Source organism: Haemorhous mexicanus, chromosome 26 (assembly GCF_027477595.1).
Source record: "Haemorhous mexicanus isolate bHaeMex1 chromosome 26, bHaeMex1.pri, whole genome shotgun sequence".
NCBI classification, from domain to species: domain Eukaryota; kingdom Metazoa; phylum Chordata; class Aves; order Passeriformes; family Fringillidae; genus Haemorhous; species Haemorhous mexicanus.
Window position 1 is genome coordinate 159223 of NC_082366.1, and position 25690 is coordinate 184912.

At 45.2% G+C, this 25690-nt stretch overlaps 1 protein-coding gene and 1 long non-coding RNA gene across 4 annotated transcripts; both read right to left on the bottom strand.

The window, feature by feature from the left end:
* Positions 1–3629: 3629 nt before the first annotated feature.
* LOC132338583 (uncharacterized) lies at positions 3630–8121 on the bottom strand. Of its 2 annotated transcripts, XR_009489484.1 has the most exons (4): positions 7876–8121; positions 7554–7698; positions 5435–6293; positions 3630–4522 (listed from the first exon to the last, which is right to left on the bottom strand). It is a non-coding gene; the product is annotated as an uncharacterized LOC132338583 (long non-coding RNA). The 2 variants fall into 2 exon arrangements; XR_009489483.1 differs by having other exon boundaries at positions 7554–8120.
* A 9619-nt stretch (positions 8122–17740) lies between these two features.
* On the bottom strand, positions 17741–25689 carry POFUT2 (protein O-fucosyltransferase 2). Of its 2 annotated transcripts, XM_059868279.1 has the most exons (9): positions 25508–25689; positions 24642–24892; positions 23505–23649; positions 23103–23213; positions 20856–20922; positions 19288–19413; positions 18551–18731; positions 18183–18306; positions 17741–17911 (listed from the first exon to the last, which is right to left on the bottom strand). In XM_059868279.1, the coding sequence occupies exons 1-9, from the start codon at positions 25687–25689 to the stop codon at positions 17758–17760; spliced, it is 1341 nt and encodes a 446-aa protein (XP_059724262.1). In that variant the 3' UTR covers positions 17741–17757. The 2 variants fall into 2 exon arrangements, with proteins under 2 accessions (XP_059724262.1, XP_059724263.1); XM_059868280.1 differs by lacking the exon at positions 18183–18306.
* Between the last annotated feature and the right edge of the window lies 1 nt (position 25690).

Genomic DNA, 25690 nt, shown 5'->3' on the forward strand with positions numbered 1-25690 from the left:
GTGACCGAGGCTCTCAGCGTCTCTGCCGGCTTTGGACCTCACTCCTGCTGTCTAAACACCACCCTCACTTCTCAATTCTGCTTTGGCTCGTCTCTTCTGGGGTATTTTCCGGGATTTGGTGATGGTTCTTTTCCCAGTGCAGTCTGGGTTTTGAGATAAATTTGTCTCCTGAGATAATTCCCCTTCCCTCCCCACCATCCGGGGTGGGGGGGGGTTGTCATCCTCTTGGCAGCAGGCAAGGGTGGTACTGAAAAAGAAGAATTCTCCACAATAGAGGGTTAATGACGATACTGAACAGGTGATTACAACATTTAACTAACAAAAGAACTCTTGGCCAGTGATCAGTTCCCAGCTTAACTTTAAACTCTGCAACCCCTTCTCTTAAAAAAAAAACAGGTAACTCTTGTTTTATTCATAACAGCCGCTGCCACTGCTGAGACAGCACGGCTGTAGCTTTCTGTTCGACCCCGGCAGGTCCACCTGTGCTGAGCCACCACCTCAAAAAGCCCCCCAGACAGCAGCTGCCGCACTGGGACCAAGAAAGCGCGGTCGCAACACAGCTTGGCAGTGGCGGGGCAGCTGCGCTGCCGCTGCCCGGGGGAGAGGAGCCGAGATCAGGGACCGGCGCGGGCCCACACCGCGCTGCTCCCACTGTAGCTGAGGTTCTGGTTTACTGCCTGCTGCTGCTGACGAGCCGGTGCCACAGCTGCAGTCCCCGGGACCGGGGTATCCTCTAGCCAGCCACTGCCGGCAAGCGAGAGCCACAGCCACAGTCTCCGTCCCGGCCGGGCCGCGGCTCCCCGGGACTGGGGGGCTCTCCAACAGCCAAACCCCTTTGAACAGAGCGGAGCCCCGCTCCCTACCACAGCTCAAACCCACCACTGCCGCTTTCCAACTGCCGTGCCTAGCAACCGCAGCTGCAGTTTCTGTCCGCAGGACACATTTCTAGTGACTAATTAAAAAAACTCCTTTGATAAAGTCATCAAGCATCAGACTTGACAGAGAGTTATCATAAAAGCAAGTACCATCTGTTGCAAATGATCAAATCAGCATCCAAATTTTTAAAAAAAAGGTTTTATAAATTTATTAGATCGACAACTAGATAGAATATCATAAAACCGCCACAGCCAAGTCAGCATCAACCCCGGACTTTGACGCTGGGTGAACTTGGTTCAGACCGACGTAGTGTCAGCGTCCCCCCAGTGGTTCACACCTGTTATGAACAAAAAAAGGGTTACCCATTTTTTTCCAAAAGTTGTAGAATTACAAGTTTAACCAGTTCTGGCAGAGGAGTGCTTTTGTTAGTTGCTTGTAATCACCTGTTAAGTATCGGGTCGTTAGCCATCTATAGTTGAGAATTCACTCTATTGTATCAGCATCACCCTGCTTGTGGCCAGGTGGAAGGATGGCATCCCCTACAGATGGTAGAGGGGAGGGGACCAGGAGTTGATATGCAGATAGGTTTAGAGCCAAAATGCAATGGGGCAAGCCCCTATTCCAAACACAATTAATAAACCCCTAAACCAGCGAGCCAATATGTCATTCAGAGATCAAAGTGGTCTCTAGACATCAGGGGTGAGGTGAGAAGCCAGCAGATACTTTGAAAACCTTAATAGCCCCTCACCACAACTTCAGAAGATGTTGGTTAGAGCCAGGACCCGAGGCTGCCAACTCAAAGTTAGGGCTCAAGAGATGGCTACCCTCGCCTGCTCGACTCCCAGCTTCGCCCCCTGGGGAACTAAGCTGCATTTGCCTCCTCCTCCGAGTCGCTCCAGGAAACTGCGACGGTGAACCCGCAGATCCATCGTGTCTCCCAACCTTAAGCTGATCACTTTAATAAAGGCATCAGAAAGGAATGATATATCCTGCACTGTTTATTTCAACACCGACTGCTTCAGGTAGCCAGCTTAGCTACAGTTTATTCCGCCTGAAGCAGAAATTACATAAGATTTCTGTATGTCCCTTCATATGTATAACAGGGACTATACAGATTCAGACTCATAGAAAAGTTAGTCCATAGGTTCAGATGGCTGTCTGAGCTTCTAAAAATCGTCTTTTTTTCACTTGTAACCAGAATGTCGCCAGTCCTCGATGTAGTCTCTTCCAGGTGCAGCCTTGTGAGTGTTTGGGAAATGGCTACTCATTGCCCGAGAAGGACTCCTTCATTCGTTAACAGGCTTGATTTTATCTGGACGAGTCCGGGAAATCTTTGAATCGAAAGAAGGCCCTGCTTCTGGCCATGGGAGTCAGAGGCATGGTTGGATCTTTATGATTATTATACAGTTACAAAGCATGAATTATCTCTATTATATACTACACCATCCCACATTCCTGGGAAATGGCTACTCATTGCCCGAGGACTCCTTCATTCGTTAACAGGCTTGATTTTATCTGGAGTCCGGGAAATCTTTGAATAGAAAGAAGGCCCTGCTTCTGGCCATGGGAGTCAGAGGCATGGTTGGATCTTTATGATTATTATACAGTTACAAAGCATGAATTATCTCTATTATATACTACACCATCCAATATTAATTTGTGTACACCTTCACAGTTTTAGTTATAATCGGGAATGCTACATCCCTCTCTTCTCAAATATGCATTAATTTTCATTAAATTTTCATTAAATAATTTGAATTAATTTGAATTAATTTAATGAAAGAAAGTGTTTCATTAAATTAATTCAATTGATAAATTAATTAATTTTCATTAAAGTTCCATTAATTTGCATTAAAATGTTGTTTTCCTCTTCCAAAAATCTTAGTTTCAGTTATTAGCAGAAGTGTTTTGCATTTCAGTAACATTTCACATTTTCTTTCAACAATGCTTATTGATTTCTTTTGTACATAACTCCTAGCCTATTCATCTTTTTAAAGTATTATTTAATTTATACAAAGGAATGTTACTGTTTTAGTCCGTAACTATTATCCAAAACTGACTTTTGCTAAATGAATGCTTATAGAAGTGCTAATTTGCCAAACTTAAGTACCACAGCATTCAAGAGGAAACAGACACCCTAACCAAAACAGATGCTATATATTCACTTCTCTAATGAGGTACCATCAGGTGAGGCAGACTGAATCCGAGATCTGAGACCCTTTCTACCAGATATTGTTGTCCATGTTTAATTAAGCCAGTATTGTTTTCACCATCTCTGCAAATGATAAGAATTATGTTAAAAGTAACATCAGTTCCTTTGACTTCTATAAAACCTACCGCGTGTCATCTCTTACACTGATTTTTCACTATATTTTCAATATTCTAACTTTAAAAAAGGATTCTAAAAATGCAGCTGAATAGTGTTAATATTGTATATATTCATGATGACCAAGGGGAGAAACCTTCACAAAAGAGAACCACAAGCTCCAGATGTGCACAGTAAACCATCTATGAGAGCCTTAGAGTGACAATTCACTTATGACTTTACTCAAATACCTCAAGAAAAGACATTACAAACACAAAGCTGTGTCATTTTTTAAATGTAAGCTGTGAAACCTAAGACATTGAACGTTTCCTTTAATAATCTTACATTGATTTAGAAAATAGTACTAAAAGAGATTGTATACCTCACTAAACACAACAGCTGTAGGCTGTGTTACACTGAGGAGGACAAAGGACTCTGCACGATTCAATGTGAATCAACCACAAGCTGTTTATTGTGCTTCTAAACATTGTTTACATTTACTTATCTTGAGGTGTTGCCATGCTGCGCCCCCTAAGCATGCCCTGAGCTTTCCCATTCCCAACTGCCCCATGCAAGGGGCACATGTGCAGCCTTCTTTTTACCTGTCCTAGACAACCCATGCTCTGATGGCAACAATACAGGAGGGGAAAGGGAACTGTGGGGAGAACAGAGGACATCTAAACTACAACAACATAACTATACATCACTAAAGCTTTTCTTAATATTCACACAATAGTTATCTCTTAATGCAAGAGCCAATTTTCTTAATATCCATCTATAACAATAGTGTGACTAGAAACACTGTTTCTAGAATGTGCCCATGTCATTTCTTAAAGGTGTGGCTGAGTTAAGGAGCAGTACCAATTAAGCCCACAGATGAAAAGCTCGCTGGCTTTTTCTTTTTTCCTTTAAAAACCTCAACTATCTAAAGCATGGTTTATTAATTCAGGTGAGTTCAGCCCACCACATTCTGTTGAAAAAGGATCAACTAAATCTATGCTCTAAGATAAAATGAGCAGTTCAATGTTTGAAGGAGGTGCGACACAGTATCATTTTCCCACTGAACCTCGGCAATAGGAAAAGCTTGTCTCTGCCCCAGGAGCTGCAAGGAGTTTGGGCCAGTAAATGACATCTGAGAATCACCATATATTCAGAGGCAGAAAGAGAAGATCTACCATTAAAAGGCAGAAAAAAGGGAAAGGTTTCAGAAAATATCTCTGCACTCTAATTAATAAATATTTCCAATTCCCCTGTGAGAAGAATAGAACCCTGCAGCAATTAAGGCCACACAGTTCACAGCAGCAAGAGCTCAGCACACATCCAGAAAGACAGTTCCAGCACCTAAAATAAAAAAAAGAAGAAAATTTTTATTTATTTTGTTTTAAAGTTACTTGAAATTCTTAAAACCAAACCAACCTTTGCTCCTGACTTTGGCCCAATGACACATACACAGGAAGCCAAGGGTCACACAGGCCCTGCTTGCAGAATTTCTGATCCAAACCCTCGCCTTTCCCACCCAGTGCTGAGGGAAATCTGACAGAGGAACCTTTTTTGAGAACAGTCATCACCCCAGGCCTTCAGGCTTGGCAAGATTTGGTAGGGAACAGACCCAAGTTCAACTCCTCCATCTAAATCTCTGACAAGTCTTGTCAGAAAGATACCGGACAGTCACTCAGAGCGCAGAATTTAACTGCACGAAGAAGAACAGAACAGAACCTGGGGAAGGGGAGAACTGGGGACTAAACTCTGTAAAGACGACTGTTTCCCCAATTTTGAGCTGGATTTTAACACAATTCGGATTTGGGAAACCCAAAATATGATCTTTAGCAAAGAAGAGTCTCCCGACCTGGCAGATTCTTGTAATTTACTACTAACAACATCCCAGAAACCTGGGTCATAAGTTTGGTCAGGGGAAACTTCTGGAAATTGGGAAAACATTTTACTAATTTTTTAAGTTCTTTTTTCTGAACATGAACACCGCTCCCCGCAAGGATTCCCGCAACTTGGGTAATAACTCTCTTCTGAGCTGCAGAAAAGTGAGCACCCATTGTAAAGATATGTGGTGCAACTCAGTCAGCCCACCGCCCCAGAAAAACTTTAAAGAAAAGGAATAAGAAGCCCCACGCCAGCCCCTGTCGGAAAAAGAGAGAGAGCTGCGCAGCAAAGTGCCAGTGGGCACAAAGAAAGGGACTGGGCATTATGCCGGTCTAAAACTGAATAAAAAGACAGGGAGAGAAAAAGAGAAATACTTACAATCTGACGAGGGCCAAAAGAAATCTGGGAGCAATGGCTTCTGCTGGGGGAACGACTCCTTGGGTGCAAGGAGCTGCCGTTCCTGATCCCCCGGGAGCACTACCCACCAAAAAGGGGTCTGCTCTACCGGAGGTAGCTTGACGGCCAAGGAGACTTAAAGCAGGTGTCCGAGGAATAAAATCCAGAGGGTCTACAAGCCTTGTCTGCGGGGTCTGGAGATGCCCTCGGGCCTCATATTAGGCGCCAAGCTGAAGCTTCTAGATGGAAGGGTGGGAACGCCGAGTGACGGACAGGGAACTAGGGAGGGACTTGAGATAGGATACATTAGTTTCTAAGGAAACTGGGGAGGAGTTGGGATAACTGGCAGCACAAGGGAGGGAGGAGAGAACCAAGGCAGAACCATTGCAAATAGAGGGGGTTGCAGAACAGTCCAACTTTCAACCTAACACAACACAACACCCCCTCAATCACTCTGGGACTGTAGGACTCGATCTTTGCAACCTAAAGCAGACCTAAAGCACTGGTTCCAGCAGCAGCTGCAGTTCCAAGCTTTCTGTTCCCTGAATTGCTCATCTAAGCAATCACAGCAAACTCATCTTGGCCCAGTGACTCTGTCCTCAGAAGGAAGGAAACACAACCTGGCAGGACACAGCTCTGGCACCACATTTCCTCTTTCCTTCTCCCCTTTTCCAGCAGACCAGGCTGCTGGAAATGGCATTTCTTACACAGTTCATCATAGCAGAGAGGAGAAGAGGAACCTGTGACTTACCCACTCCATGGGCAGGACCAGGTTGGGTTTGGCTGTTCAAACACCAAAGCTCTTGGCAAGGATGGGACAAGTTCAGTGGTTCTTCCTGTCCTGAAAGAGAGGAGAAAAGGGAAGTTAAGCCCACTGTGGCATCAAAGACTCCCGCACTCCATCTTTCAGCTTGGATTGCTCACCATGGAGTTTTAGCCATAGAAAAGGAGAGGTGACACCAAATCAAATAGAAAAGTGCTCTTTCCCAGCATTGTTATTCCAGGCATTGAAAGGAAGCTCATTTTTCTTCTAGCATTGTTTCCCCAATTTTAGCAGAACCATTCTCATCCCAGACCCCATCAGTCAGTTGTTCAATCCTTTGACTGGATCTGGACAAAGGAAGGGACACACCCGGATCATAGGAAAGCACGGAGAGAAAGCCCTCCAAAACTGGACAGAGAAAAACAACAGGAAATGCAGGAAGACAGCCCTTCTTTGCATGTTTGCATTCCTTTTCTAAAGACTTTTGTGCAGCTGGATGCTCTTTGCATTTGGCTTCCTTTAAAGGAAGCTAAACACATCTCAGGCCCATATGTGACTAGGAGAAGGTGGGATGGAGATAAGGAGTCAGATAGGGAATAGCCAGGGTTATGCAGAGCCTGGGAACATTGAGGATGGAGAAGAAGCAGGGATTGATCTCCTTGTTTAGATCCATCAGTGCAGGGAGCTTGGAAAACACAAGGTACCAGAGGGATCCTGGCCAGAAGCAGGATAACTCTGGGATAAGGGCAAGCTACTCCTGGTCCAGGGCTGTGCTGAAGAAGAAGGGGGATATTTTCCTCTCCCCTTTCCAGTGGGATGCCACCCCTGGCAGAGGCAGGAAAACTGCCTTGCAATCCAGTACAAAATCTGCCTGGCAAGCCCAGGATCTCAAGGAGCCAGCAGTCATTTCTCCTGGATTTTCTTCTCACAGGCATTTTAAGCCTGCTTTGCCTCACAGGCACTTTTCTGCCAAGGGTATTCCCATCTCTTTTAGATCCTGAACAAAGGTTTGGAAAGCTGACTTTGATGAAAGAACTGCTTCCTATTTTGATCAGTCTTAACTTGGATTTTCCCTCAGCACCAAAATCAGGGGGTGAACCCAATGTGGCCTCAAAGGGCCATAAGATCCCAGCTATCCAATTGCCAATTCCCTCAGCACTGATTTGTTGAACCTTTTCAGGGTGAATTTAGCAAACTTGAGGGTTTGGTGATGTCAGGGTCAAAACTATCAGAAACTTGTGAAAAAGAAACTGAACTAAAGCCGGCTGAAAGTGGTCCCTGCTGATGATCCATTACAACAATTCATTCAAAAGGAGGCAGTATTGATTCAATACTCACCAACACATCTGGCCAAGGTTAGAACTCTCTGCCCACTGAGGACACAGACACCAGCAGAGACCTTTCTCTCACTCTCCAGCATGGACCTCCTCCCTCCACACACAGGGAACTGCAGCCACTCAGGGAACATTGACTTAGTCCTGGGCTGGCAACAGGAGAGGCACAAACAATATTTAGAACTCGTTCTGACCTCAATGCCATCCAGACCCGGAAGAAAGCATTTCCCACTGTTCCTCGAATTTTCTTCCTTGTCCCTTCCAGCTTTGGAAGGTTTCTGTGGGAGCCGGGATTATCCACATGGTTCAGAAGCTGCATATGGTACCTAAAGCATTCTCTTGGGGACGTGGATCTTCCCTTGTGCCTTTCATTTCTTTATCCCAAATATTCTCCCCAGTGATCCACAATCTAGAAAGACAAAAAAGACAAAGAAGGAAGACTAGTTCATTCTGATATAAGGAGTGTTGGATATCCCAACACACTTCCAGGTGAAAAAACATTTCTGACACTCTAAGAAATACACTTGATACTGTTGCAACTCGATAGTAACTATTTAAATATTGCATTAAGAATCATAAGGACACAACTCTCAGAATTCTCAAGAATGCCTCAGCTTGGGTACTTCAAGGACTTTCCCACCCAGGGAACTGAGCAGTCCCAGATTTAAACATCATATTTGATACAAATCTGATAGAAATTTGATTTTGTTTGGCTACTAAGCTTTTCCAAAAGCTGTGGAGTCAAGGCTGGAAATCCTCATTTTTCCATGTCCCATCTGGATTTTTCCTTGGGAAAACCCCATTCAGAGAACTTGGCTTTAAAGGGGTTGCACTTGATGTTACAGACACAGAATTCCTTTGGGATTTGGCATTTCCTGCACCTCCAAACACATTAAAAGAATCAAGTGCAGAGTCTTGAGTCTCAATTATTCCCACTTTCTTCAGATCCACACAGATTTGTGCCTCCTCTGAAGGTCTGGGAAGGAATTTGGAGATCCCCTTCAATTGGTTTGGTTTCAAGCTCTTTCTCTGAGGTGGCCCAAAAGGCAAACAGAAAAAAAACCCATAACAGCACAAAATCTCAACCCATCCCAAGATGCAGCTCCTCACACCAAACCTTAGGAGAATCCATGGTGGTTCCAGCACTGCTCTAATCCCACCTTGAACTGAGCTTCCAGGGGACTCTGCCTAATTCACATCCAAGTCTGGATAGTCAAAAGCTCGCAGGAAAAGGGGAGGCAAAGTGAAGGAGAGAGGGGAAATAATGGAGTTTTGGGTTTCCCCTCTGTGTGCAACAGAATTGAAGGGTAGGATGGAGAAGATCCATGGTGTTTTAGGTTCGAAGATGTAGCTGGGGGTGTGTATTCTGTCACCATCTGTTAGAGGTGAGGCAGTTTTCTTTATCTCTTCCACAACCAAACCTCCCTCCAGGAGATATCTTCGGTTAATGGCCCAGTGAGTGTCACTGCAAGGCTGATAAAATTACAGCATCCCATTGTAAGAAGCTCCACCCAGAGGGAGGAGCCAAACATTCCTTCCTGGATATAATGTGAGATTTGGAACACCGCAGTTGGGCTTTTCCCACTGGATTCTCAGAGGAAGACTGTGGTATTGTCCACAAGGGTCCCAGGATGAGGGAAAAGATGAGAAAGTTGACTCCGTGTATCAGAAAGCTTGATTTATTATTTTATGATAGATAATATATTAAAACTATACTAAAAGAACAGACGAAGGGATTTCATCAGAAGGCTAAGCTAAGAATAGAAAAAGAATGAATAACAAAGGCTTGTCTCTGACCGAGACAGTCTGCACAGGTGATCTGTGACTGGCCCTTAACTAAAAACAACCAGATGAGACCAATCACAGATTCCCCCTGTTGCATTCCACAGCAGCAGATAAGAATTGTTTACAGTTTGTTCCTGAGGCCTCTCAGCTTCTCAGGAGGGAAAAATCCTAAGGAAAGGATTTTTCATAAAACATGTCAGTGACATCTCACCCTTTTTATTTTAAATAAATTAAAAAGAAAAGTGTTTGCAATTTCATCTGCTGGGCCATGCAGAGGAAAGAACAAGCACCTGAGAGGCTATGTGTTGCCAATCAAAACATCAATCAAATGCTGGTGTGGAACCATCAGGGAGATTCTTCACCTGCAAAACACCAAATTCCATCACATCACCAAAACAATCTTAAGATATAAGAAAATGCAAAAACAGTCAAAGAAAGTTCATTGCTTCAAGTCCAAACAGCTGAGTTTCAGGAAAAAGTCCAAACTGAAGATCTGAAGATGTTCCCCTTTGACATCGCTGAAAGTCCCTTTTGGTCCTGAAACAGGCTTGCAAAATTTTGGCTTTTAATTGCTTTTTGAGATGCTAGCTCTTTCAACTCTTTTTTTTTTTTTTTTTTTTTTTTGTCCGAAAGAGCAGCAGCAGAGAGGAGCCACTGAGGCCCTGCAGGGATCCCAGACCTGGCCTACAGAACGGTGGCCCAGGTCCTGACAGGGGAAGCAAAGCCCCCAAACCGAACAGGCACTGGCCGGGCAGTGGCCCTGGCCCAGGGAACCGAGCCAAACGGCCCAGACCTGGTCCACGGAGCGGGCTCTGTGGTCTCACAACCCGGCACTCTGCTGCCAATGCCTGGGCAGCACGAGTGACTGAACGCTTCATCCCCTCTGAACTGGTGCAGACCAGCAGCTGGGGAAGAGAAGCTTTCCCGAGAAACTTCATCTCAGGTCGGGGGATGTTTTTTCCCCACAGCCAGCGTGCGATGCTCACTTTCCACTGTTTCTCCTGCCTCTGCAACACAAATGCAAAAGGTGCTTCTCCTTTCTGCCCCTCGGTACCACCCCCACCAGGCTGGGGACCAGAGGCAGAACCCTCAGGAGCCACCTCCCCCATGGTGCTGGGGCGCGCAGGGGGAGTCAGGCATTCCAACCCCCAGCGGGAACTTCCGAACCACACCCGAACCGGCCCACGAAAAACGCTGAGTTTGAAAGCAGGCAGACGGGCTGAGCCCGCAATCAGCTGTCGAGCCACAACCCCCCCACGGAGGGGCAGGCCGGCATCGCCTTCCCCAGCCCCAGCTCCCCCCGCAGGGGCAGCCTCGGGACAGCCCGAAAAGCTCAGGGGGGAATTCAGGCTAATCGCAGGCGCCGCGGCAGCTGCCGCGAGGGGCGGCGGGGCCACGGGCGGCTCCGATGATGGTTCTGCTTGGTGGTTCTCAACCTCAGCCTCCTCCACCGGCGTGGCAGACGAAAGCAGGGCCGCCGCGGTGGTCGGTGGGGGCTGCAAAGCCGGGGGGAGCGCATCCCCCGCCAGGCTGGGGACAGCAGCCGCGTCTTCTCCGGGTACCGGAAGCTGCAGCGCGGGCGCAGACAGCAAAGCCGGCGGAGCCGACACGGGAGGCGGCGGGACAGCCGCGGGGGGCGGCAGGGGCGCGGGGCCGGCGCCCACCGGTGCTGCTGTGAACGCAATTGCCGGCTGCGATGCAGAAGGAGAAGGGACAGGGGCGGCAGGTCCCGACTCCGGGACGGGCTGCCGTCGATCATCGCTGCTGTCGAGTGTGTCGCCTAGCAACTCGGGCGAAGCCGCGGGAGGCGGTGCTTCTGCCACGGGAACGCCGACAAGCTCTACTGGAGGCGACGGGTCCGGTCTGGCTGCGAGCGAGGCCGCGGGAGGGGCCGCGGGGACTGGCACCTCCCGCGGGGCGGGCTGGGGTGGGGCCCGCGGCTCCGGCTCGGGCGGTGGAGCCAACTCACCTCACCGCTGAGAGCAGAGATGGGGGGGAAGCGGCTCCGTTGGAGCATGCTCCAAAGGCGCAGAAAAAAACTTTTCTTCTGCTGCGGGCAAAGCTTCGCCCCCCTCCCCCCCCTTGCGATTCGGGGGGGCTGGGAACCTGCAGGCCGTGGTTTTGCACAGGTTCCTCTCTTGCCAGCTCCAGCGAGAAGGGAGCCATACCTCAGCAATCCACAATCCACTGATATGCAGACGCTTTCCGTTTTAAAACTGGGAAGAGAGTTCTGAATGACGGATAAACCCAAGGAAATCCAAGTCCCCGGTAAAAAAGGTCTCGGATAATTAATTCCATGCATTCCCATATGTGAAAAACACCCATCACTTGTTTTTTAAAATTTTAAAGATTTAATAGTAATAAAATAGTTATAAAAATAATAGTACAATTAGAGTAATAATAATTTAGACAATTTGAATTAAGACAATATGAGACAATAAAAACAAAGAGTTACGGACGTCCGGGTACCTTTTTCTGGGCAGCACAAGCCCGAAAAAGGACACCCGTTAACAAAGGATTAACCCTTAAAAACAACAGCTTGTTGCTTATTCATACACTTCATGCATGATGCATAAATTCCATTCAAACACAGGATTCGGCCTGGTCATCGTCCACTTCTTCCTCCTAATCCTAACAGCGCCTCCGAGGCGGGAAGAAGTTCGTTTCTTCTGATAAGGGAGCAATAAATTCTTTTTCTCCGAAAGATTTAGGTGTCCTGTGGCTGCTATCTCGCTGCAAGTCCTTTCTTCAAACAAAAAAGTACCCTACGTAGCACAGTTTCTATTTTAACAATTTTTATAACCTAAAACTATATTTAACACACTACTGAAGAGAATTAATACAGCATTACTTTCTAACACAATACATATAATATTCATTTTAATATTTGTGAAAAGCCAGTCATAAAATACGCATTTTTCACACCATATGTATGAATCAAGGGCATACAGCACATCAGTGAAAAAGCCATGGTGCTTTGCCCACCTGAAAAACTCATAGAAATGTCTCTTCACCATAAGAACTCTGTCCTCATGACCCCATTTTTGCCAGAGGCCAATAAGTTTCTCCTCTGAGGGAGAGAATGGAACCTCCACCTCCGTAGGTACCCTTGTCCACATCCAAATCTGCCTTGCAAGAAGGGAAGCATTTTCAGGAAGGGAAGAGTTGACAGTACCTTGTGACAGTGTCCTCTGGGCTTCAGCAGGCCGCTTTGTGCCGCGAAGACTTCCAGACATCTTGTCTCGGAGACTTTTCAAAAGGTTCTCTCTGTGGCCAGCCTTGACTGTGAACTCTGTCCAATTTCAGGATCTGCAGTTCTTCAGCTCCTGGCTAGAAGCCACTTCTGTGGTCACTTGTGTAGATGACCATCAATGCCACACACTCGGGGTTTACCCAAATGTAGTAATGCTCCTCTGGGCTTACCAAATGAAGAATTCTTCTTCACTCAGAGTCCAATTGTGGTGATTTCTTCACTCGAGGCACCATCTGTCAGTTCTGTCCTCGGTGTTCACCTTTTGTGGTGGTGCTCCTTTTTTCACTCAGGGTCACCATTTGTAGTATTGTTCACAAGGGTCCCAGGATGAGGGAAAAGACGAGAAAGTTGACTCCGTGTATCAGAAAGCTTGATTTATTATTTTATGATAGATAATATATTAAAACTATACTAAAAGAACAGACGAAGGGATTTCATCAGAAGGCTAAGCTAAGAATAGAAAAGGAATGAATAACAAAGGCTTGTCTCTGACTGAGACAGTCTGCACAGGTGATCTGTGACTGGCCCTTAACTAAAAACAACCAGATGAGACCAATCACAGATTCCCCCTGTTGCATTCCACAGCAGCAGATAAGAATTGTTTACAGTTTGTTCCTGAGGCCTCTCAGCTTCTCAGGAGGGAAAAATCCTAAGGAAAGGATTTTTCATAAAACATGTCAGTGACAGAAGACCAGGCCCATCTACACCACCACCGGATCTTCAGAGGAAAATGACACCCTTCTTACAGGATCACTGCTTCAACAGAACCACATCTGCCACTCCAGGAAGGCTGCAGCCACCATTTCGATTGGACTGTTACCACCACCCTGACCAACAGGGTGTCAGGTCATATTCTGACTCTGTCAGTGTTGTTTTGTAATACTGCATTTTTTATTTAATTTTTGTTTTCTTCCCTAATAAAGAACTATTATTCCTACTCCTGTATCTTTGCCTGAGAGCCCCTTAATTTTAAATTTATAACAATTTGGAGGGAGGGGGTTTACATTTTCCATTTCAGGGGAGTCTCCTGCCTTCCTTAGCAGAAACCTGTCTTTCCAAACCAAGACAGATGGAAAAAAAATTCCAAAAGGTGCTTAATTCCAAGCAGTTAGTGCTGCTGAGGTTGTATCCAAGAGGACAAATCCACTGGGATCAAACAGGAGTGGCAGACAGGATGGGTTATGACACAGACCTACAAAGCTGGAGCCCTCTTTCTTCTCCGGGCATCTCCCAGAAATTCTCCATGTCTGGACATACTCTCAGTCTCCCTGCTAGGGAGAATGGACTTGGATATCCCAGGTGACTGTTGAGGCTCAAACAAAAAAGTTATGCAATGATCAAAGTGATTTTCTCAAGGAAATTACATATTCTCTGAAACTGAGATAACCTATCCCATGGCTTTCTCCAGGAAGAGTCACAGCTGGATATGGTCTCCCATTAAGGATTCCATAGGGGCTCACCTTTTGCTTGGTGCTTGGCTGAACTCCTCAGCAATGCTGTGGTGGAACCTGGTGTGTTTTGTTCATGTTCTGTTCACTAAAGGGCTAAAGATAGAGGGAATAAAACACTTAGACCTAAAACCACGTGTAACCAAAACCGCATACAATCACAAGTATATTTTTGCTTAATAAATGCTTGCTTAAAATATTTTTGCTTAATAAATGCTTGCTCAATAAACCATAAGTTCTAGAATTTTAGGTATGACCACTAGATGAGGAGGAGTCGACCAGAGGACGGCCGGGGAGGACTAGCAGCCTTCATCAGACGACTATCAGCAGAGGACGACCCCTTAGCACCAAGAAGACACATGCGCAGAGTACTTTCTGGACACGTCCCCAACGAGAACAGATACAGTATAAAAGTTAGACTGTATCGAACAGTGGGTGCGGCCGTCCTTGGCGAGCGGAGGCTCCCCTGTCACCCAGCGCTGATTTTGCTTATGCCTTGCTTGCTGTAATTAATAAATTCCAATTGGACTAAGCTTATTGGAGTTTGCTTCAATTCATAACAATGCCAGGATGTGGCCATTTGAGGTTTTTGGCAGATTTGGCTCATTTGCAGGCTTTGTTCCCTTCTCTCAGCCTTGCCATTGGATTGTGGTCTCCAAGGAATACGTAAATCCTTTTTGACTCCTGTTCTTTTGGATCATTTTTGCACCATTCCTGTTCAAAAGGAGGCCCTCTGTTAGGATGATTTTCCCTACAATTCCCCAGCAGTTTTCTCTGCCAGTCCATTCCCTATGTCAGTTGGGTTCTTCCAAGATTTAGGAGCTTCACAAGGCAGGAGATTGACTTGACTTGGGAACTAAACACTCCTGAGGAATTGTCTGATAACATCACCACGTTTGACAGCTGATCCTTGTGCTGAAAGGAACCCTCTTTCTCGCCTTCAGGCAATTCCAAGGCTTGCTGCTCCCATCAGGGAACAGTTCCCAGTTTGGACTTTCTTGTGGAGTATCCCTACAGCCTTCCTTGCTGGGATCCTGCTCAGGAATCCATAGGGGTACAAGTCTAGATATTAATTCTTCTCACCCCTGCCCAGTTCTAATTCCAAAGGATTTGGTGTCTGCCTTACCCAGCTGGAGTCTGGTTCCAACTCTGTTCTTACTGCTTCTGCTGCTTGCAATGTCCCAGGAGTTCCACGAATGGAGTGACAGCATTTTCCACTTCCTCCAGGACTCCCTCTGTTGCCTTTGGGTGCTGGAAGACTATGAAAACCTGGGCCGCAGGGCTTTACTATAAGGAATTACATCCCTGGATTTGTTCATTTCCTAATATTATCTCTTTCCAACAAAGCACTGGGCATACAAGGAACGTAGAAATAGATGTGCTAACCACTGATTACTCCTCTGGAATGTCAGAGCTTGGAAAAAAGGGCAGTTTTGGCTTTTCCTGATGGTACCCATGAGGTGCACTTTACCTAAAAGCCCCTTCCTCCGTCTTTCCCTGTATCCACCAAAAAGCCACCTGTTCACTCCCCAGCTACTTCCTCCCTCTCTTCCTTTATTCAACAGAATTTTAGCAGGTGAATATTCCCCTCTGGAAAGGCACCTTTCATTCCAAACCTAATAACAAATGAACCATTTTCTTTCATGTTCATTACTAGGATTCCACCAAGAGCCAGTGGATGGAAAATGATCCTCCCCTGGCCCCTGCCGGATTCCTGGAGCGATTCTTTTCCTCCTTCCCCCATGGCACCCCCACTGCCCTGCCCCTTTTTGGGCTTTGTTCCACAGCTTTTTCTTCCCATTTTTGGATCCTCTCACTCCAAGAACTCCCAGCAGTTCCACACCCTCTTTTCTCCCACCCTGATAATTTCTCCAAGAACAGAGCTGCACATTTCCATTTCCTTCTTTTCTCCAACAAGTCCCACAAATCCAAACCTAAGCCTGATACAAGGAACTCTCAGTGCCTACAAATCCAGACCTGGCCATCCCTAAACCAGCAACTCCAAACACAATCCTGAACAATTGGCATTCATTCAATCCTAACATTTATGACACATTGAATACTTCAAAATTCTCAAAAAGCATCCTGTTGCCTTCAGCTCCCAGGAATTTTTGCTTTGGATGCACATGGATTTGGGGCTCAAGGGATTTCCCTGAAAAAACTTCTGTGGTGCATGCTGGAATCCCCAGTCCCATGAATCCAGAGTGTTAGAAGCTTAGGCTAACCTGGACACCAGAAAGGGACTCAATAGTGATGAAGAGGCACTGCTGGACTCCAGCCAACAGCAAGGGGACACTTTAAACGCTCACCTGAAACTTTGCAGCGATTGGGAACAGCAGCACCAGGGGCTGCACCCTGATGTGCTAAGACCTGAGCAGCAGGGATGACTTATGAGATGAATCCTGGGCACTGTATGACTGACATCATCAGTATTATTTAGCTAAAAATACATGACAAAAACACAAATGTAACAAAATTAAAGGGAGCTCATACAAGAAGGGAAGGAGGAAAGAAAAAAAACATCTACTGAGCTCAAAAGCAGAAACACTGTATCAGTATTCACCAGCACCTTCATTTTTTATATTTAGATTTTTTTTTCTTTGCATTGGATTTTATCCCCCACAGTTGTCTAAGAAATAATGTTATTAAATGTTTGTTTCTATTGGTATAGCGTGAGAATTTGTTATTGCTCTGTGTGTGGGGCTTTGGCCACACTTGTAGAAACACAAAATAAGCACTCGGATTCCTCTGGCCACATAATGGGCAGCGTGTGTCAGAAGCCCCCTGTGGATAAACTGCTGTTCTCCTGTAGATCTGCAGTGGTGCTGAGTTTTGCAGAATAGTTGAAGGGTTTAACCACCTTCACTGTGGGGAAGGCTGATGGACTCCTGAGTATAGGGCTGTGATGATGGTTCTGCCTTCTGCATGTCTTTCCTTTGTGTACATAAACCAGTGGAAAATCAAGGCCCTGAAGCAACCAGGACCCTCCTGAGAGGGCCACCAGCACTGCTCACCTTCCAGCAGCAGTGCTGAATACACCCACCCTCCCCTAATCAGTGCTACAGCAGGCAGAGGAGAGCTGCCTCAGGAAAATGGAATCTTGGCCCTGCTCCACCAGGTCCCAGTCTCTCTCTTTGCTAGGCAATGTGCCTTTACATGAAAGATGAATCCCCAAAGGATGGGCCTTGCAGGCCCTTAGAGCTCCCCCTGTTTTTATTCCAGTGGCGGCTTGGCTCCTCCCTGGGTAGAGACTAGCGCTCCCAGGGTGAGCACTCCTGGTGACATGGCCAGGACCCCCAGCCATACAGTTAAAAAATGACCACAGACCCACAGAGAGAACCATGGACAGGTAAGAAATGCTCCAGCAGGTGAGGCTGGGTTGAACTGCTGCATCCTGGGCATTGCTTTGCTGCTTCCCATCACAGCTCTGCAGCCAAGAGGCCCCTGTGGGCTTTAGCAACCCATTTGGTGCATGTGGGATCACACGGCAGCAAGTGCAGAACATACTGGGGGGACCCAGGTGCAGCAGCCACATAGAAATGCTGAGAGGGCCAGACACACTGAGCAGTATAGCTACCCTATGTCATACCCACACTGGAAGGGGAGCGGGAACTGAGAGTACAGGACTGGGTCATATTTCGTTACAAGGCAAGTAATTCCCCACGATTTTTCCTCATAATTTTGAACTCTAACAGTATCAAAACCTTTGTGTTTCTCTGTGTTTAATATACAATTTTCCAGTGAGCTGGCTGCTGACAGTTTTTCTCTGTTTCACCACAAAATCGGTTGTAAGTTGTTTTTGGATCAAATCCCAAGATCTCCCTTTCTTCATGGATTCGGAAGGAAAATGTTGAAACTGAGGTGCCTATAAAATACCTGTGGAAAAAAATTAAAAAGGGTTTGTGAGGGGAGAGCAAGTTTTTAAAATGCAAGTAATTAGATTTCAGTTCAATGAAATGATATGATAAAATTATCATATATGCACACACAATATAACCATTACACATCTACTATACACATCTCAATTATATAATTGATTATATAATGTCTTACACTATTTGTAAACAACCTTGGGACAAAAATCATATTCAGCTTAGTGACAGTGCTGAATAATAAGCTTTGGCTGAATAAAAGTCAGGTTTGCTACCTTGCATGTGCGCAAATCCACTGGTCAATCACAGCTAAGCCCCCATCCTTATAGAGTTCCAGCTCCTCCAGAGAGGGTTCAAACCTCACCATCTCAGGCAGCAGTTTCTTGAGCAGTTCAATCTCTTAAAAAAGGAAGGATATGAATTTATCTCTACATTACGAACAGCAACTTGCTGCTGTCACACAATGTGTTTGTTTAAGGAAATCCCAGATGAACAGTTACAGAGCAAGTGACACCAAAATCTACCAACAAATTTTTACAATTCAGTTGTGAAATCCACAGCATTGCAGGGAGGGAGGGGAGCCAGTGGTAATTGCTGCACTCCTCAGAAGTTACCAATCCTGAAGTGACTGTGATCTGCCTACCTTCCTCAACAGCATCAGTGGCTACAAAAACTTTTTCAAGTTTAAGTGTCTCCAAGAGGCTGTGGATTTTCTTTACTGCTCCTTGGAGGGAAGGCACATCTTCTCTGTGACCCCAAATGAAGTCTCTCCTTCTGAGATGAACCCCAAGGTATGGGCCACCTAGAGCTGTTCCTGTCTTAACCTACGAGAGAAAGATAGAAACTTTAAAACTTGAGAAGATCACTGTTCACACTGAAAAACCAGAATGCATCATCTCTGGATAAGGCACAGAATCTCTCTAGTTGCAGACAGAAATTTTCAAGTATGGACTGCAAGTAGCTTGGGACACTTGTTGCAACATTTAGATCTTGGGTGGCCACCATCACGCAAGAGAAACTGGAGTGCCAAGTCTTTGTAAGCAAAAATTCCTCTCCTTGACCAAATAAATCCTCAACTGGCAGGTGGCAGCTGAACTTTACACCCACACGTAGTACTGAAAACAGGAAGAAATTCAAATTTCCTTTACTGAAATGACAGCAACAAAGATCTGGCCCTCAGAACCAGACAGGCACACCTCGACAGACTCTGTTAGCTTGTGTCACATGGGGAGAAGAAGGTGCATGAGGAACATGTGTGTCCACCTCGATGCGAACAGAAGTGTGTTGCTCATGTGTACCTTCCAATATGCCCTGCAGCACACAGCCAGGAATACACAAATAAAATATTTGTTATGGGAAACAGACCGTTAAGGATTTTACCTTCATCTGTGTCCAGTCCTCCTTGTACTGAGTGCTGTCTGACTCATCAGTGGATTGAAGGTATTGCTTTCTAAACTTGTCTCCCACCACACGGAGGTGTTTAGCAAACACCATGCTCCGACGGGTCTGTTGGAGTAAGAGCAGACACTGAGTCAGAAAAAGGAGAGCTAAAAATGAGTAGGTGGAGACAGTTTCACACACACAGCACTTCCAGGATACAGTTACTTCTGGAACATCCATGCAGTACTCTAAGCAACGATTTTATCCAGGCTTTAATAGTTTATTTCTAATTACCACCACATTTATAACCAGCATACTCACCTGCCCCTGCAATACATGGTTATAGGGAGGACACTGCAGTTATTTACACAACAGAACATATGATACATCCAATTAAACACCCTAGCAATGTACCTTACTTCTGGAAACAAAAGCTGGGCAAACATTTTAGCGTACTAAACACCTTTAAGAATAAAACCTGCTTTAAAAATATTATGCATCTAGCCACAGACATGCCTATGAAATTCAGTGGAAAAATGACAAAAAAGGAATTATTTCCTTAACCTGTGAGTAATAATCTCTAAGATTCTGTGATGCAGTTACCACTGAATAAAAAGGCCACTTGTGGCTGTATAAGCAGGCAAAAGAATTATGGAAATACCAGGTTTTCCCTTTTTGTCTGCAAAGAAACAGAGAAGGGAGAGATGCTTCTCAGAGGAACATGGCAAAAAGAGAAGAGGCCCTGGGCCCATGCTGCAGCGAGTACATTTTTGTTTGGACATCAGGCAAAACCACTGGGGCAATGTTTAAAGTGCCACTGCTAAGAAATGTGTGCTATGGAGCCACGTGGATTTCATGTCTCCTTTTACAGAACAAGTCATACTCAAATATGGTTGCATTTCTTTCTTTGAGAGGTCACTCTCAATGAATAATTATTGGCTAGCAAACTAGTGTTTGGTCCACTTCTGAAAACATGCCATATCTCAAGTGAATAGCCAGATGTTTACAAGACCAAGGTCTGTGTAATTTGTTTTGTAGTACCATGACAATCAGTTTTTCTCAGGAATTTCAACTATATCAAGCACACCGTAGCACGTTCCATTTTCCTGTGTCTGAATCTTAACATTTTCTTAAAACTTTTATGAAAGGAATTATTTTACCATAGACCTTTGCCTTGAAACCCATTGGAAGTTTTCCTTTGAAGCCAGTGGGGAGGGATTTGGGACAATAATGAGCACTTTACAGAATTCTTTTGAAAAGACTAATCTTGAGGTTGACTAAGATAAGAAACTGCTCCCTTCTGCTTGTAGATGTGTTATATACGGGAGGTCCTTTTAATCACCATGACCTCCAGCACTGGGCCTTTAGGCACAAGACAGCAGGGCAAATTCCTGTGTCACATTAATCCACAGCAGCCTGAAAATCATGTTAGCACACATTGCTGAAACAGAAGACACAAGTGACTTTCAAGACAAGAAATCTGAGGCAAAACTGAAGCACACATTGGTTACTGAATTTTTAGCAGAGCCAAGGAAAAAGTCTAGAGAAGCTATCTGTAAAATACTCACATTCCAATAATCTTTCCCTCCGTAGTGGTCATGAAGAAGGTTTTCAGCTCTGTCTAACATCACTGACCTATTGAAAATTGTAAAACTGAGTGCAGTTCCCTTAGGAATAGAATTTACGTTATGACGTTTCTTTACACATTTGCTAAGATAAAGCACAGACTATAGTCTGTTTGCTAATGGAACATGGGGAATGAGGCTCCTAGGAGGCAAATGCTAGTTCTCTACAAGGCATATTGTGACCCACAGTCTGCTAGGGAGAGAAGGGAACCATGCCACTCCCTGTGCCTGCCCTCTTCCCTAATAAATGGTATCCTGACGCTGAAAGTTAAACACTAACAAGCATTAACCACCCCTCACAGTCTTTATAATAGATGCTATAGGAGAAATTAGATTTCTAACAGGGAGAGTGATCTAAAGGGGAGAAGTGACCTGTATGATAATGCTCAGCCTCAGAGCACATGACAGCCTCTGAGAGCAAGCAGAAGATCAAGAAAACAAACCCAGAGGTGGTGTTTTCCATGTGTAGAATAAAATGTCCTACAGTAAAACAATAGATCAAAAACCACAGAGACATTACCAACATGTGTGGTAGTAGACAGCAGCTTGCCCTTCTCATAAATAAACACAGTTCAGGATTGCATACTGGAAAAATAACTGCACTATCAATCAAAGTTCTAAGAGAAGAGACTTTGAGAGCTTCAAGTATTCTAGAGCATAAGAGATGAAGATTTAGTTTGTGAGCACACTGATAAGAAAACACACAGAGAAATTCTTCTGCTAAAAGGGATCAAGGTCATTATTTGCATCTCCTTCTACTAAAAAGAGAGGAAGCAAATAACCAATCAACCTTGGATTACCACTGCTGATCATCAGCTGGACACCTGCACAGAAGCCCCTAAACCACCTGGGAACAGACTAGACTGTGCTGGTGAAGAAGCAGCACTACATCATCAACAGGATGATTGGAGGTGATTGAGGTTACTAATAGAAATGCATTGAGAAGTTTCCTTGAAGTGACCACACTTGAGGAGTATAAAATCCAGTCCTAGGGCCACACAACTGGTTGTACAGCCTGAAGGGCAATATAGGAGATCAGAGCTCTGAACAATCATAGTAGTTTGAAGACACTGGCACACATGAAGATAAGGGACATCTCACTGACATTGCCTAACAAGATTTCCTGACAGCCTTCATTAAAAGTTTTTAAGAAAACTTGGCACAGAAAGGTTCTTGCATGGATTAAAAAAAAAAAAAAAAAGTTTAGAGACAGGGATAAATGTATGGTTCCCACCACAGATGGAGGTCACAAGTAGAAGGTCTCTTCACCATATTCCTAAACAACCTACAGAAGGGCATGAAATTAGGTAACACAGCTTAATTATTTTAAATTCCTCAGAGCAGCTAAGGCCAACTATGAAGAATTAGAGAAGTCTGATCACTGCCCAATGAAATGGCAGATGAATTCTAACATAGGAGTGAGTGTAGTAAAAAAAAAAAAAAAAAAAAAAAACCAAAAAAACCCACAACAAAACCTGGCTTCATCTAATAACTAAAGGTCTTGATGGTCAGGAATGAGGACAGTTTGATGCCAACATCAAGGCAACACTCAGAGGTCAAATTAAGTAACCTGTGTTTCAAGAATTAGCAGAAAAGCAAGAGAGCACTTGACAGAACATGCCATTTGTACTGCAATGTAACAGGTTTACCCACACTGAGTGTGCAGGATCCTGCTGAACTGGTTCGATAAGGTTTGGAGACTGGCAGTGGTGACAACTAAAGGCATGGAATGGCTTTCACATGGAGAACAACTAATGGAGCCAGGACTCTTCCCACTGCAGAGAAGACTGCTGAGGGGGAATGTGCCAGAGATGTAAAATTACATGTGCTGTGGAGTAGAATATAGAACAGCTGATGGTTTAGTATCTCTTCCACTGCATGATCTAGGGGATATTTGATGATACCTTGGTGGCAGGAGTCACAAAAGCTGCCTGAGAGGGAATATAAAGGAGCTCAAGGCTATTTGCTCCTAGGTTTTAGCACTGTAATCTTTTAACTAAACTTACAGTTAAGTGTTTCTTGCGCTGTAAATTTCTTTTGTAAATTTCTTTTATTTTAACAGAGTACAATAATTCAGTGATGAAGTATCTCAACAGTGGACAACTCTTTAAATTCCCCCTGCTCTTCCCACCTAGCAATGGGGTTATACAACAATAATACAACAATAAGTAGTTATACAAGGCAACTCACTGTGCTGAAGTGTTCTTCAGAAGGATGGGAGCCACAATAGAGGCAGATCCTTGGACAGACAAGCAAGAGGCATTTAGGCCTCGCGTTTCCTCATAACCCCAGAACCAGCCCCTAAACAGGAACACAAAGGATTGGTTCACAGGCTTGTATTTTAAATTAATGCCATATATAGAACAAAACATCCTAAAAAACTACATATGATACAAACAAACCAGCCACCTCCTTTATGCCGCTTTTCAGCATAGCAACAACTTTACAGAATTTACATCTTCTCATGTCAATACGTTTTACTATTCACAGGCTTTTTAAAAACAAAGTGAAGTCCAGGCACCCACATATCTACAGCAGGCAAATATCTCTCTGAATACAACTGAAAAGACCAGAAGGAATGCTTGATGTTACCTGTAGTAGCCATGTTTGTCTTTAGAGTACATCAGCTGATCAATGCATGGTTTTTCATCTATTTTTTCTTCCCATGTTCCTTCTTTCCATCCTTCTGCATAGCCTTGTAGCACATAAACCTGTTCAATAAAGGGCCCACCTGACTCTGAACAGAAGGCAAAGCAAAGGATTTGTAAGCATTCAGTTGCAGTTAAAAATCTGCTAGAAATGCGAATATTACACTACTCTCTCTTCTCCATTTTCCCTGTAAAGAGGGAAAGGAAGTTCTGTGAGAGCCAGAAAAGCTAAAAGGGTCAGGCAATGTGATCCCACCCAGCTCTGTGTGATTTAATGTGCCAAACACAAGAGAATCACTGTCACCTGGGTAAAACACATCACTGTGCTGGGTAAAGCACACAGGTTTTCAGTGCTGTAAGCAGCTGCCACAGGAGGAGCGCCTCCAAGAAAACTGCCAAGTACAAGCTCTTCTCCTAAAGTTCAGGGTCTCTACAAGCATTTTCTTGGAAGGCAGGGAACAGCTTTCCCTTCAGAGCTCTTTGCAGAGGTGTGACATTTGGTGGCCTTTATTTCCTTTGCTGAACATGCCAGCGTGCAGTGTTCACCAATTGAACATTTGGTGATTAGCTCAACATGGCATTAAATCCTAAAGGAACCAACTTCACTTTCTTATGGAAAGCCTTTCTCTTAGGCACAAAAAGCAAGGGATATTTCAAGTATGTGCAATATCAACAATGAAAAAATAAGTTTAGGGAAGAACCTGATTTACAACTTTTACTGTCCAACCACCATATCCAGGAAAAAGGTGGCTAGTCTGCATTTCAACAAGCTGCCTCTCTCCTTATAGTCTTGTCATTATGGTCAAAACCACACAGAAATACCACAGGCATTAATTGTCTATCTTCAGGGGTCCCAGAAGTCAAGGGGGCAGCAGTGCTACATCAAACAAGCTGCCAAGTAATTGGGTTATTCCATCCTAGTGGCTGTGTAGCTCAGCAAAACTCCTTCCCATCCCTCCTCTTGCCACCTCTATGATTTTTTCTTTTACATAAAAGGATAAAAGCCCCTATAAGAACAAACTGCTTAGGAAACCATATCAAATATTTAATTAATTGTAGACTGCATGATCCTATACCCCACCTGCAAGGAACTGCTCATATTCGATCACAGGGATGTTCTTGTTGAGGCTTGGGATATCAAAGAATTCAGACCAAGCGATCCGGACCTGGAGGATATCAGGGCTCTGCCAGTGATAAAGACGTCCCCAGGGAGGCAGAACCAACACCCAGTTTTCACTTTTCCGCAGGGTCTTTAAAAGGGAAGCAATGCGAATGTAGACATCTCTGCGAAGGTTGAACCCTTCAGGGGGGTTTACATCATACAAAAGGTATCTGGGGAGAACAAAGAAATACCATTTTTTCTGGGAGCATATTGAGACTATTACACGTTTTTCTTTTTTACCCTATAGTCCTGCGATGAAACTTGGGAAGAAAGCTGTTCCTATTTTTGAATTTGTGGCACTCAGAAGGAGAAGAAGTATGGGAAATCAGAGCAGTGTGTGCTGCAAGGGCTGGAGGGGCCACTAGGGTCTCCTGGCAAGGTGGCACATGAAAAGACCCTTTCTTGCAGCAGGTCAAGGAGTGAAGAATCTTGCTTATGAGGTGTGTGGTGAAAATGGTGAAACCACGGGCATGTAACTCAGGCTAACTCTTGTAAGCTGGACACAGAGGCAGGAGGACGCGCTCTGGAAAAGTAGGGGAAAATAACGCATCTGGGAGCTGGATGATCGCTGTGGGGTCCGTTACAGCACAGGATATTCTACAGACGAAAACTCTCGGACAGCTGCGATGACACCTTCCAAAAAGGATTCAAAAAAGCACCAGTAGACGAAGGAGGCCCTTTTACCAGCTGATGGCCAAGACACGGTGGGGACACCGCACGGCAGGGGAGATCTCGGGGGGCACGACCGGTCCGGGGTCGGACGCGGCGGGGCCGCCGCTGCTTACCTGGTGCGCGAGGCGGCAGCAGCAGCGGGCAGCGAGGAGGCGGCGTGGCCAGCGCGGAGGGCGGCCGGCGGCGGCTCGGAGGCGGCGGCGAGCGACGGCGGGAGGGCGAACGCGGACAGACTAAGCAGCAGCAGCGGCAGCGCCGGGGCACAGCGGCCACCACCAGGCCCCTGCGCCGCCATC